The sequence below is a fragment of the Entelurus aequoreus genome, linkage group LG22 (genome assembly GCF_033978785.1).
Source record: "Entelurus aequoreus isolate RoL-2023_Sb linkage group LG22, RoL_Eaeq_v1.1, whole genome shotgun sequence".
NCBI lineage: Eukaryota > Metazoa > Chordata > Actinopteri > Syngnathiformes > Syngnathidae > Entelurus > Entelurus aequoreus.
Genome location: NC_084752.1, coordinates 26,005,355 through 26,017,928, shown reverse-complemented (window position 1 = coordinate 26,017,928; position 12,574 = coordinate 26,005,355). Strand labels below are relative to the sequence as shown.

The 12,574-nt window shown below is 40.1% G+C and overlaps 1 protein-coding gene across 1 annotated transcript in view; it reads right to left on the bottom strand.

Moving 5' to 3' along the window:
• Positions 1-12,574, bottom strand: part of LOC133639904 (calmodulin-regulated spectrin-associated protein 3-like) — a 40,867-nt gene that overhangs the window by 20,546 nt on the left and 7,747 nt on the right. Inside the window, exons 4-6 of the mRNA XM_062033589.1 lie at positions 3,108-3,201; positions 2,841-2,892; positions 2,699-2,760 (exon numbers count right to left, since the gene is read on the bottom strand). Of these exons, the coding sequence (XP_061889573.1) occupies positions 2,699-2,760; positions 2,841-2,892; positions 3,108-3,201 (208 nt within the window). The remainder of the gene's footprint in view (positions 1-2,698; positions 2,761-2,840; positions 2,893-3,107; positions 3,202-12,574) is intronic.

The window sequence follows — 12,574 nt, the reverse complement described above, 5'->3', positions numbered from 1 at the left end:
CTGGTTAGCGTTTGGGACGCGCACCTGTTGCCCAAGCGCTAATCAGAGGGCTATTTAGTCTTCGCCCGGGCAGCACTCTGCCTGGCTTCCTAATTTGCTTTCACGCAACAGCTAACGACCACCTTGTTTCCTGCTAGCTCTCATGCTATATTATTTTGCTTACTAGCTCCCACGCTAGTCGTTTTTGTTTTTTTCTGTCTGATTTATTTGTGGAAATAAATCATTTTCCTACCTGCAAGCTGTGTCCGAGCCGTCTGCATCCTTGGGAGAACACCTCGCACCACGATGCGACCCGGTCGTTACAGTTAGCTCAAGAAAACTCTGGATTTTTACATTTTACTGCTATATTAGTTAAATAATCAATCCAGTCAATCGAGAGTCAGTTGGCTAGAAAGCTGGACTTCAAAGACCTGATAAGTGATTTTGCATGTGAGAAGGCTCGGCGTTGGGCTTTTGGTGAGAAAAGTTGAGCGAGGACCAGTGATTGAAAGGTTGCAAAAGGAAGCTTGACTGTGTGTGTATATGTGTAAATAAATGAACACTAAAATTCAAGTATTTTGTTTTATTTATATATATATATATATATATATATATATATATATATATATATATATATATATATATATACATATATATATATATATGTATAGCTAGAATTCACTGAAAGTCAAGTATTTATATATATATATATATATATATATATATATATATATATATATATATATATATATATATATATATATATATATATGAAATACTTGAGTTGGTGAATTCTAGCTGTAAATATACTCTCCTCTTAACCACGCCCCTAACCACGCCCCCCGCCCCAACCACGCCCCCTCACCCCCGACCAAGCCCCACCTCCCGATATTGGAGGTCTCAAGGTTGGCAAGTATGACCCGAGTGAACAGAATGCTAATGCTAACAACCTAAAGCGACATGTTTGAGATGTCTATGTGAGATAAACACTGACATTTATTATTTATATATTGTTATTTACAGCTGAAATGGTCCAAAAGGAATCGCCCGACTCTCATTTACAGAGAGGATGACTTTCTGACATTGTGGACAAAAGCTGACTTTTTATGAACAATTCGGTAAACTTTATTTTCTTAAAGCATAACGTTTTGTACATTATTGCTTTGTATTTCATTTACTTACTTTTTAGTAAAATAACTTTGAGCTAATATTGTCCGTTTATTTACATGGTATCAGTGGAGAAATATACTAAACCACTCCTCCATTCGTCATTAGTCTGATTTGCATAAAGTACCCTGAATTGAGAAATATGGTGGAAACAGACCACACACTTCTATGGAAAAGGGCCTATTGTGGTGAAATATTTGCACTGTCAAAGGGAGCTAGCAATGCACAATAGCACTACGTTAACAGAACGCATCATTAAAGAGCAGCAAACACATAAACAGAGTAAAAGTCTATTTTTGGCAACCAACGCCATCTTATACTGTATGTTTGACTTACATAATAAATATTTTATTCAAACACATGAGGGCATGTTAGCATCCACAGTTTGTATTTACTGCTAACGAGTTGTTTGTCCAAAATTCAACACCACCCATCCAATTAATAGCTTTTCAAATGTGTATGAGTAAAATTGTTAAATGCATTTTCACTCACTTTATCAGACCTGGGCAAATTAAGGCCCGGGGGCCACATGCGGCCCGTTAAGCTTTTCAATCTGGCCCGCCGGACATTCCCAAATAATTGTTTTAGATCTTTAAGATGGAAAGTGTAGCTGCCATTATGATGTGCAGTGATGTTTTCTAATGACCGTAAGTCTTCAACTATACAAAGTATTTCAATGGTTGGAATCTGCACTTTTGGATTATATACTAGTTACTATGGTAATCTAATTAGTTACTATGGTAATCGAATTAGTTACTACTAGCAGCTCAGACGAGGCACCAAGCAGTGTGGGCGGGAAGCGTTTCCACAGACGCGGAAAGTTCTGAAGCTAAGTGATATATCAGATGTATCAGATTGTAGGTGGGTTTATTTTGTACCCTTCGCGTTCATATTCCACTGTTTGTTGCATTTTTGTTGCGTTTCACTTGATTGTAAAATATGTCGATCGAAAGGGGGTGTGACGTTCATATTTTGTCAATATTCAGTGTTTTATCGTTGATAGAAAAATGTAAAATTCGTTTTTTAAGGCGGTCTGTCATAACGTTTTTAGCATTCAATCAGACATTATTGTGAGGTTTTGTATTAGTGTCCCTAAAAATAGATGTACCGGCCCCCAGACACATTTTTTTCTGTAAATGTGGCCCCCGAGTCAAAATAATTGCCCAGGCCTGCACTTTATCATACTTTATCAAAAAGGATTTTTGCTAAATTTGGTTCTTTATTAGTCATAAATTACATGTTTCATGTTCATCTGGCTACACTGTTTGTTTGTTTTTAACTTTTTGTATTAAAAGTAATATATAGTAATGTTCCCATTGTAAAGGTGCAATTTCAATTGTATGTGCATTGATAAAAAAAGAAAGAATAAAGAAAGGCTAATAGAAAAAGCTTTGTTTAGTTAAACAATTTCTCCTGAAATACGCATTGAGGGTAGAAAGTGTGTTTTACATGATTACTCGATTAATCGAACAAATTATTCGATAATTTACTCAAATATTAAAAAGCTGCAGCCCTAATTAATGCCATCCTTCATATTTTGTGTGCTTCTTACCTTGTGTTTCTGGAGACGAGATGGGCACAAACGGTTGTTTGAAGATGAATGAAGGAGAACCGCTGAAACAGGACATTCTAGTGTGAGGCGGCATGTATAAATACCACAGTATTGTGATGGTGTAAAGAGAGGACGCAGTTACCTGTTGCTGTTCCCGCTGACGGGACTGGTACATAAAAGTAAACCTGAGACATCTGCAAGAGGCAGAACAGCTTGTCAAAAACGACCTTAAAAGCCAAAATTACCACTTCTATTGAATTAACCGATCAATAGTAGTGTGTGTGTGTTACCAAAGCAAATAACCACAAGGGTGTGTAATTAAACTCAAAAACATTAGCATTATCAGTTGTGGCTGTAAGCAACCTCCTAATGTAATTTTTATCCAGTTGGTATATGACCCAAAACACACCTGTGAGATCAACAGCTTGTACTGGTCGAACAAAATCAGGCTTCTTGATCTCAAACCACTCCAGCAGCTCGGATACGAAGCTCATGATGTTTAGCTGCGGAGAGAAGCAGTGGATTAATAAAGTTTAAATCACTCTACAGATTTATCGAAATTAAATTGGCCTCCGCTCTAACAGAGACCAAGCCACAATTAAATGCCCTTTAAAATTACTAATAATCTAACACAGCGCTGGGCAAATATATTGACTCGGGGGCCACATTGAGAGAAAAAATGTGTCTGGGGGGCCATTGTGTATGTGTGTATAAATGATATATACACTTTTAACTGTAAAAAATCTGCTGTACAGTATGTGTGTTTGAGTCCCTTTTTTTAATAATTTATGAACACTCATACCAAAAGTCACAATGTCCGATAGAATTCTAAAAACGTTATGACAGACCACCTCAAATGGAATTTTTACTGAATGGGACACCCAAAATGTACACTAAAATAAAGAAAGTTAGATTTACAATTTTAACTATTAACAATAAAACACTGAATATTAACAACATATGAACATTGCTCCTCTTTTACTTCTCGACCAGCTCCTCGATAGACATCTTTTACAATCACGCAAAACTAAAATGTAACAAACAGCAAAATATGAATGCAAAGGGTAATAAACACCTACAATATGATATATTATCACTTTTATGCAGACATTTGTTGTAAAAATTTGCTTCCACATCTGTTCCCGCCCACTCTGCTTTGTTCCTCTGAGCTGCTGTGACGTAGATTACCGTAATAACTCCGATAACACGCAAAAGCGCAGATTTCAACCATTGAAATACTTTCTTTTAGGGATGTCCGATAATGGCTTTTTGCCGATATCCGATATTCCGATACTGTCCAACTCTTTAATTACCGATACCGATATCAAACGATATATGCAGTCATGGAATTAACACATTTATTATGCCTAATTTGGACAACCATGTATGGTGAAGATAAGGTACTTTTTAAAAATAATAATAAAATAAGATAACTAAATTAAAAATATTTTCTTGAATAAAAAACAAAGTAAAACAATATAAAAACAGTTACATAGAAACTAGTAATTAATGAAAATGAGTAAAATTAACTGTTAAAGGTTAGTACTATTAGTGGACCAGCAGCACGCACAATCATGTGTGCTTACGGACTGTATCCCTTGCAGACTGTATTGATAAATAATGTAGGAACCAGAATATTGATAACAGAAAGAAATGGGGGGAGGGAGGTTTTTTGGGTTGGTGCACTAATTGTAAGTGTATCTTGTGTTTTTTATGTTGATTTAATAAAAAAAATAAATTAAAAAAAAAACCGATATAATGTAGGAACCAGAATATTGATAACAGAAAGAAATGGGGGGAGGGAGGTTTTTTGGGTTGGTGCACTAATTGTAAGTGTATCTTGTGTTTTTTATGTTGATTTAATAAAAAAAAATTAAAAAAATTAAAACCGATACAGATAATAAAAAAAACGATACCGATAATTTCAGATATTACATTTTAACGCATTTATCAGCCGATAATATCGGCAGGCCGATATTATCGGACATCCCTACTTTCTTTAGTTCAAGACTTACGGTCATTTAAAAACAGCACTGCACATCATAATGGCGGCTACAGCTTTGATGTTAAAGGTCTAAAAAAATGTATGTACAACGTCCGGCGGGCCGCATGTGGCCCGCATTTTGCCCAGGTCTGATCTGGCAAACGGCGGGACTTGGGCTTCTTAAAGGGACACGCACCTAGACACTTGGGCAAATTTACAGCTTTTTTTTGTGACTTCCATCAAGTAGAGGGACTAATTTTGAATTCCTGACCAAGGTGGAGATCCAAGGTAGGTTGGGCTTCTTAAAGGGACACGCACCTAGACACTTGGGCAAATTTACAGCTTTTTTTTGTGACTTCCATCAAGTAGAGGGACTAATTTTGAATTCCTGACCAAGGTGGAGATCCAAGGTAGGTTGGGCTTCTTAAAGGGACATGCACCTAGACACTTGGGCAAATTTACAGCTTTGTTGTGTGACTTCCATCAAGTAGAGGGACTCATTTTGAATTCCTGACCAAGGTGGAGATCCAAGGTAGGTTGGGCTTCTTAAAGGGACATGCACCTAGACACTTAGGCAAATTTACAGCTTTTTTTTGTGACTTCCAGCAAATAGAGGGACTAATTTTGAATTCCTGACCAAGGTGGAGATCCAAGGTAGGTCGGGCTTCTTAAAGGGACACGCACCTAGACACTTGGGCAAATTTACAGCTTTTTTTTGTGACTTCCATCAAGTATAGGGACTAATTTTGAATTCCTGACCAAGGTGGATATCCAAGGCAGGTTGGGCTTCTTAAAGGGACACGCACTTAGACACTTGGGCAAATTTACAGCTTTTTTTTGTGACTTCCATCAAGTAGAGGGACTAATTTTGAATTCCTGACCAAGGTGGAGATCCAAGGTAGGTCGGGCTTCTTAAAAGGGACATGCACCTAGACACTTGGGCAAATTTACAGCTTTTTTTTGTGACTTCCATCAAGTAGAGGGACTAATTTTGAATTCCTTACCAAGGTGGAGATCCAAGGCAGGTTGGGCTTCTTAAAGGGACACGCACCTAGACACTTGGGCAAATTTACAGCTTTTTTTTGTGACTTCCATCAAGTAGAGGGACTAATTTTGAATTCCTGACCAAGGTGGAGATCCAAGGTAGGTCGGGCTTCTTAAAGGGACACACACCTAGACACTTAGGCAAATTTACAGCTTTTTTTTGTGACTTCCATCAAGTAGAGGGACTAATTTTGAATTCCTGACCAAGGTGAAGATCCAAGGTAGGTCGGGCTTCTTAAAGGGACATGCACCTAGACACTTAGGCAAATTTACAGCTTTTTTTTGTGACTTCCAGCAAATAGAGGGACTAATTTTGAATTCCTGACCAAGGTGGAGATCCAAGGTAGGTTGTGCTTCTTAAAGGGACACGCACTTAGACACTTAGGCAAATTTACAGCTTTTTTTTGTGACTTCCATCAAGTAGAGGGACTAATTTTGAATTCCTGACCAAGGTGGAGATCCAAGGTAGGTTGTGCTTCTTAAAGGGACACGCACTTAGACACTTGGGCAAATTTACAGCTTTGTTTTGTGACTTCCATCAAGTAGAGGGACTAATTTTGAATTCCTGACCAAGGTGGAGATCCAAGGTAGGTCGGGCTTCTTAAAGGGACACACACCTAGACACTTGGGCAAATTTACAGCTTTTTTTTGTGACTTCCATCAAGTAGAGGGACTAATTTTGAATTCCTTACCCAGGTGGAGATCCAAGGCTGGTTGGGCTTCTTAAAGGGACATGCACCTAGACACTTGGGCAAATTTACAGCTTTTTTTTGTGACTTCCAGCAAATAGAGGGACTAATTTTGAATTCCTGACCAAGGTGGAGATCCAAGGTAGGTCGGGCTTCTTAAAGGGACACGCACCTAGACACTTGGGCAAATTTACAGCTTTTTTTTGTGACTTCCAGCAAATAGAGGGACCAATTTTGAATTCCTGACCAAGGTGGAGATCCAAAGCAGGTCGGGCTTCTTAAAGGGACACGCACTTAGACACTTGGGCAAATGTACAGCTTTTTTTTGTGACTTCCATCAAGTAGAGGGACTAATTTTGAATTCCTGACCAAGGTGGAGATCCAAGGTAGGTTGGGCTACTTAAAGGGACACACACCTAGACACTTAGGCAAATTTACAGCTTTTTTTTGTGACTTCCATCAAGTATAGGGACTAATTTTGAATTCCTTACCCAGGTGGAGATCCAAGGTAGGTTGGGCTTCTTAAAGGGACACGCACCTAGACACTTAGGCAAATTTACAGCTTTTTTTTGTGACTTCCATCAAGTAGAGGGACTAATTTTGAATTCCTGACCAAGGTGGAGATCCAAGGTAGGTTGGGCTTCTTAAAGGGACACACACCTAGACACTTGGGCAAATTTACAGCTTTTTTTTGTGACTTCCATCAAGTATAGGGACTAATTTTGAATTCCTTACCCAGGTGGATATCCAAGGTAGGTCGGGCTTCTTAAAGGGACACGCACTTAGACACTTGGGCAAATTTACAGCTTTTTTTTGTGACTTCCATCGAGTAGAGGGACTAATTTTGAATTCCTGACCAAGGTGGAGATCCAAGGTAGGTTGGGCTTCTTAAAGGGACACACACCTAGACACTTGGGCAAATTTACAGCTTTTTTTTGTGACTTCCATCAAGTATAGGGACTAATTTTGAATTCCTTACCCAGGTGGAGATCCAAGGTAGGTCGGGCTTCTTAAAGGGACATGCACCTAGACACTTGGGCAAATTTACAGCTTTTTTTTGTGACTTCCATCAAGTATAGGGACTAATTTTGAATTCCTTACCCAGGTGGAGATCCAAGGTAGGTTGGGCTTCTTAAAGGGACACGCACCTAGACACTTGGGCAAATTTACAGCTTTTTTTTGTGACTTCCATCAAGTATAGGGACTAATTTTGAATTCCTTACCCAGGTGGAGATCCAAGGTAGGTCGGGCTTCTTAAAGGGACATGCACCTAGACACTTGGGCAAATTTACAGCTTTTTTTTGTGACTTCCATCAAGTATAGGGACTAATTTTGAATTCCTTACCCAGGTGGAGATCCAAGGTAGGTTGGGCTTCTTAAAGGGACACGCACCTAGACACTTGGGCAAATTTACAGCTTTTTTTTGTGACTTCCATCAAGTATAGGGACTAATTTTGAATTCCTTACCCAGGTGGAGATCCAAGGTAGGTCGGGCTTCTTAAAGGGACATGCACCTAGACACTTAGGCAAATTTACAGCTTTTTTTTGTGACTTCCATCAAGTAGAGGGACTAATTTTGAATTCCTGACCAAGGTGGAGATCCAAGGTAGGTTGGGCTTCTTAAAGGGACACGCACCTAGACACTTGGGCAAATTTACAGCTTTTTTTTGTGACTTCCATCAAGTAGAGGGACTAATTTTGAATTCCTGACCAAGGTGGAGATCCAAGGTAGGTTGGGCTTCTTAAAGGGACACACACCTAGACACTTGGGCAAATTTACAGCTTTTTTTTGTGACTTCCATCAAGTAGAGGGACTAATTTTGAATTCCTTACCCAGGTGGAGATCCAAGGCAGGTTGGGCTTCTTAAAGGGACATGCACCTAGACACTTAGGCAAATTTACAGCTTTTTTTTGTGACTTCCATCAAGTAGAGGGACTAATTTTGAATTCCTGACCAAGGTGGAGATCCAAGGTAGGTCGGGCTTCTTAAAGGGACATGCACCTAGACACTTGGGCAAATTTACAGCTTTTTTTTGTGACTTCCATCAAGTATAGGGACTAATTTTGAATTCCTTACCCAGGTGGAGATCCAAGGTAGGTCGGGCTTCTTAAAGGGACATGCACCTAGACACTTGGGCAAATTTACAGCTTTTTTTTGTGACTTCCATCAAGTAGAGGGACTAATTTTGAATTCCTGACCAAGGTGGAGATCCAAGGTAGGTTGGGCTTCTTAAAGGGACACGCACCTAGACACTTTGGCAAATTTACAGCTTTTTTTTTGTGACTTCCATCAAGTAGAGGGACTAATTTTGAATTCCTGACCAAGGTGGAGATCCAAGGTAGGTTGGGCTTCTTAAAGGGACATGCACCTAGACACTTGGGCAAATTTACAGCTTTTTTTTGTGACTTCCATCAAGTATAGGGACTAATTTTGAATTCCTTACCCAGGTGGAGATCCAAGGTAGGTCGGGCTTCTTAAAGGGACATGCACCTAGACACTTAGGCAAATTTACAGCTTTTTTTTGTGACTTCCATCAAGTAGAGGGACTAATTTTGAATTCCTGACCAAGGTGGAGATCCAAGGTAGGTTGGGCTTCTTAAAGGGACACGCACCTAGACACTTGGGCAAATTTACAGCTTTTTTTTGTGACTTCCATCAAGTAGAGGGACTCATTTTGAATTCCTGACCAAGGTGGAGATCCAAGGTAGGTTGGGCTTCTTAAAGGGACATGCACCTAGACACTTGGGCAAATTTACAGCTTTTTTTTGTGACTTCCATCAAGTAGAGGGACTAATTTTGAATTCCTGACCAAGGTGGAGATCCAAGGTAGGTTGGGCTTCTTAAAGGGACATGCACCTAGACACTTGGGCAAATTTACAGCTTTTTTTTGTGACTTCCATCAAGTATAGGGACTAATTTTGAATTCCTTACCCAGGTGGAGATCCAAGGTAGGTCGGGCTTCTTAAAGGGACATGCACCTAGACACTTAGGCAAATTTACAGCTTTTTTTTGTGACTTCCATCAAGTAGAGGGACTAATTTTGAATTCCTGACCAAGGTGGAGATCCAAGGTAGGTTGGGCTTCTTAAAGGGACACGCACCTAGACACTTGGGCAAATTTACAGCTTTTTTTTGTGACTTCCATCAAGTAGAGGGACTCATTTTGAATTCCTGACCAAGGTGGAGATCCAAGGTAGGTTGGGCTTCTTAAAGGGACATGCACCTAGACACTTGGGCAAATTTACAGCTTTTTTTTGTGACTTCCATCAAGTAGAGGGACTAATTTTGAATTCCTGACCAAGGTGGAGATCCAAGGTAGGTTGGGCTTCTTAAAGGGACACGCACCTAGACACTTTGGCAAATTTACAGCTTTTTTTTTGTGACTTCCATCAAGTAGAGGGACTAATTTTGAATTCCTGACCAAGGTGGAGATCCAAGGTAGGTTGGGCTTCTTAAAGGGACATGCACCTAGACACTTGGGCAAATTTACAGCTTTTTTTTGTGACTTCCATCAAGTATAGGGACTAATTTTGAATTCCTTACCCAGGTGGAGATCCAAGGTAGGTCGGGCTTCTTAAAGGGACATGCACCTAGACACTTAGGCAAATTTACAGCTTTTTTTTGTGACTTCCATCAAGTAGAGGGACTAATTTTGAATTCCTGACCAAGGTGGAGATCCAAGGTAGGTTGGGCTTCTTAAAGGGACACGCACCTAGACACTTAGGCAAATTTACAGCTTTTTTTGTGACTTCCAGCAAAATAGAGGGACTAATTTTGAATTCCTGACCAAGGTGGAGATCCAAGGTAGGTTGGGCTTCTTAAAGGGACACGCACCTAGACACTTGGGCAAATTTACAGCTTTTTTTTGTGACTTCCATCAAGTATAGGGACTAATTTTGAATTCCTGACCAAGGTGGAGATCCAAGGTAGGTTGGGCTTCTTAAAGGGACACGCACCTAGACACTTGGGCAAATTTACAGCTTTTTTTTGTGACTTCCATCAAGTAGAGGGACTAATTTTGAATTCCTGACCAAGGTGGAGATCCAAGGTAGGTTGGGCTTCTTAAAGGGACACGCACCTAGACACTTGGGCAAATTTACAGCTTTTTTTTGTGACTTCCATCAAGTAGAGGGACTAATTTTGAATTCCTGACCAAGGTGGAGATCCAAGGTAGGTTGGGCTTCTTAAAGGGACATGCACCTAGACACTTAGGCAAATTTACAGCTTTTTTTTGTGACTTCCATCAAGTAGAGGGACTAATTTTGAATTCCTGACCAAGGTGGAGATCCAAGGTAGGTTGGGCTTCTTAAAGGGACACGCACCTAGACACTTGGGCAAATTTACAGCTTTTTTTTGTGACTTCCATCAAGTAGAGGGACTAATTTTGAATTCCTGACCAAGGTGGAGATCCAAGGTAGGTTGGGCTTCTTAAAGGGACATGCACCTAGACACTTGGGCAAATTTACAGCTTTTTTTTGTGACTTCCATCAAGTATAGGGACTAATTTTGAATTCCTGACCAAGGTGGAGATCCAAGGTAGGTTGGGCTTCTTAAAGGGACATGCACCTAGACACTTGGGCAAATTTACAGCTTTTTTTTGTGACTTCCAGCAAATAGAGGGACTAATTTTGAATTCCTGACCAAGGTGAAGATCCAAGGTAGGTCGGGCTTCTTAAAGGGACATGCACCTAGACACTTAGGCAAATTTACAGCTTTTTTTTGTGACTTCCAGCAAATAGAGGGACTAATTTTGAATTCCTGACCAAGGTGGAGATCCAAGGTAGGTTGGGCTTCTTAAAGGGACACGCACCTAGACACTTGGGCAAATTTACAGCTTTTTTTTGTGACTTCCATCAAGTAGAGGGACTCATTTTGAATTCCTGACCAAGGTGGAGATCCAAGGCAGGTTGGGCTTCTTAAAGGGACATGCACCTAGACACTTGGGCAAATTTACAGCTTTTTTTTGTGACTTCCATCAAGTATAGGGACTAATTTTGAATTCTTGACCAAGGTGGAGATCCAAGGTAGGTTGGGCTTCTTAAAGGGACATGCACCTAGACACTTGGGCAAATTTACAGCTTTTTTTTGTGACTTCCATCAAGTATAGGGACTAATTTTGAATTCCTTACCCAGGTGGAGATCCAAGGTAGGTTGGGCTTCTTAAAGGGACATGCACCTAGACACTTGGGCAAATTTACAGCTTTTTTTTGTGACTTCCATCAAGTATAGGGACTAATTTTGAATTCCTTACCCAGGTGGAGATCCAAGGCAGGTCGGGCTTCTTAAAGGGACACGCACCTAGACACTTAGGCAAATTTACAGCTTTTTTTTGTGACTTCCATCAAGTAGAGGGACTAATTTTGAATTCCTGACCAAGGTGGAGATCCAAGGTAGGTTGGGCTTCTTAAAGGGACATGCACCTAGACACTTGGGCAAATTTACAGCTTTTTTTTGTGACTTCCATCAAGTAGAGGGACTAATTTTGAATTCCTGACCAAGGTGGAGATCCAAGGTAGGTTGGGCTTCTTAAAGGGACATGCACCTAGACACTTGGGCAAATTTACAGCTTTTTTTTGTGACTTCCATCAAGTATAGGGACTAATTTTGAATTCCTGACCAAGGTGGATATCCAAGGCAGGTTGGGCTTCTTAAAGGGACACGCACTTAGACACTTGGGCAAATTTACAGCTTTTTTTTGTGACTTCCATCAAGTAGAGGGACTAATTTTGAATTCCTGACCAAGGTGGAGATCCAAGGTAGGTCGGGCTTCTTAAAAGGGACATGCACCTAGACACTTGGGCAAATTTACAGCTTTTTTTTGTGACTTCCATCAAGTAGAGGGACTAATTTTGAATTCCTTACCAAGGTGGAGATCCAAGGCAGGTTGGGCTTCTTAAAGGGACACGCACCTAGACACTTGGGCAAATTTACAGCTTTTTTTTGTGACTTCCATCAAGTAGAGGGACTAATTTTGAATTCCTGACCAAGGTGGAGATCCAAGGTAGGTCGGGCTTCTTAAAGGGACACACACCTAGACACTTAGGCAAATTTACAGCTTTTTTTTGTGACTTCCATCAAGTAGAGGGACTAATTTTGAATTCCTGACCAAGGTGAAGATCCAAGGTAGGTCGGGCTTCTTAAAGGGACATGCACCTAGAC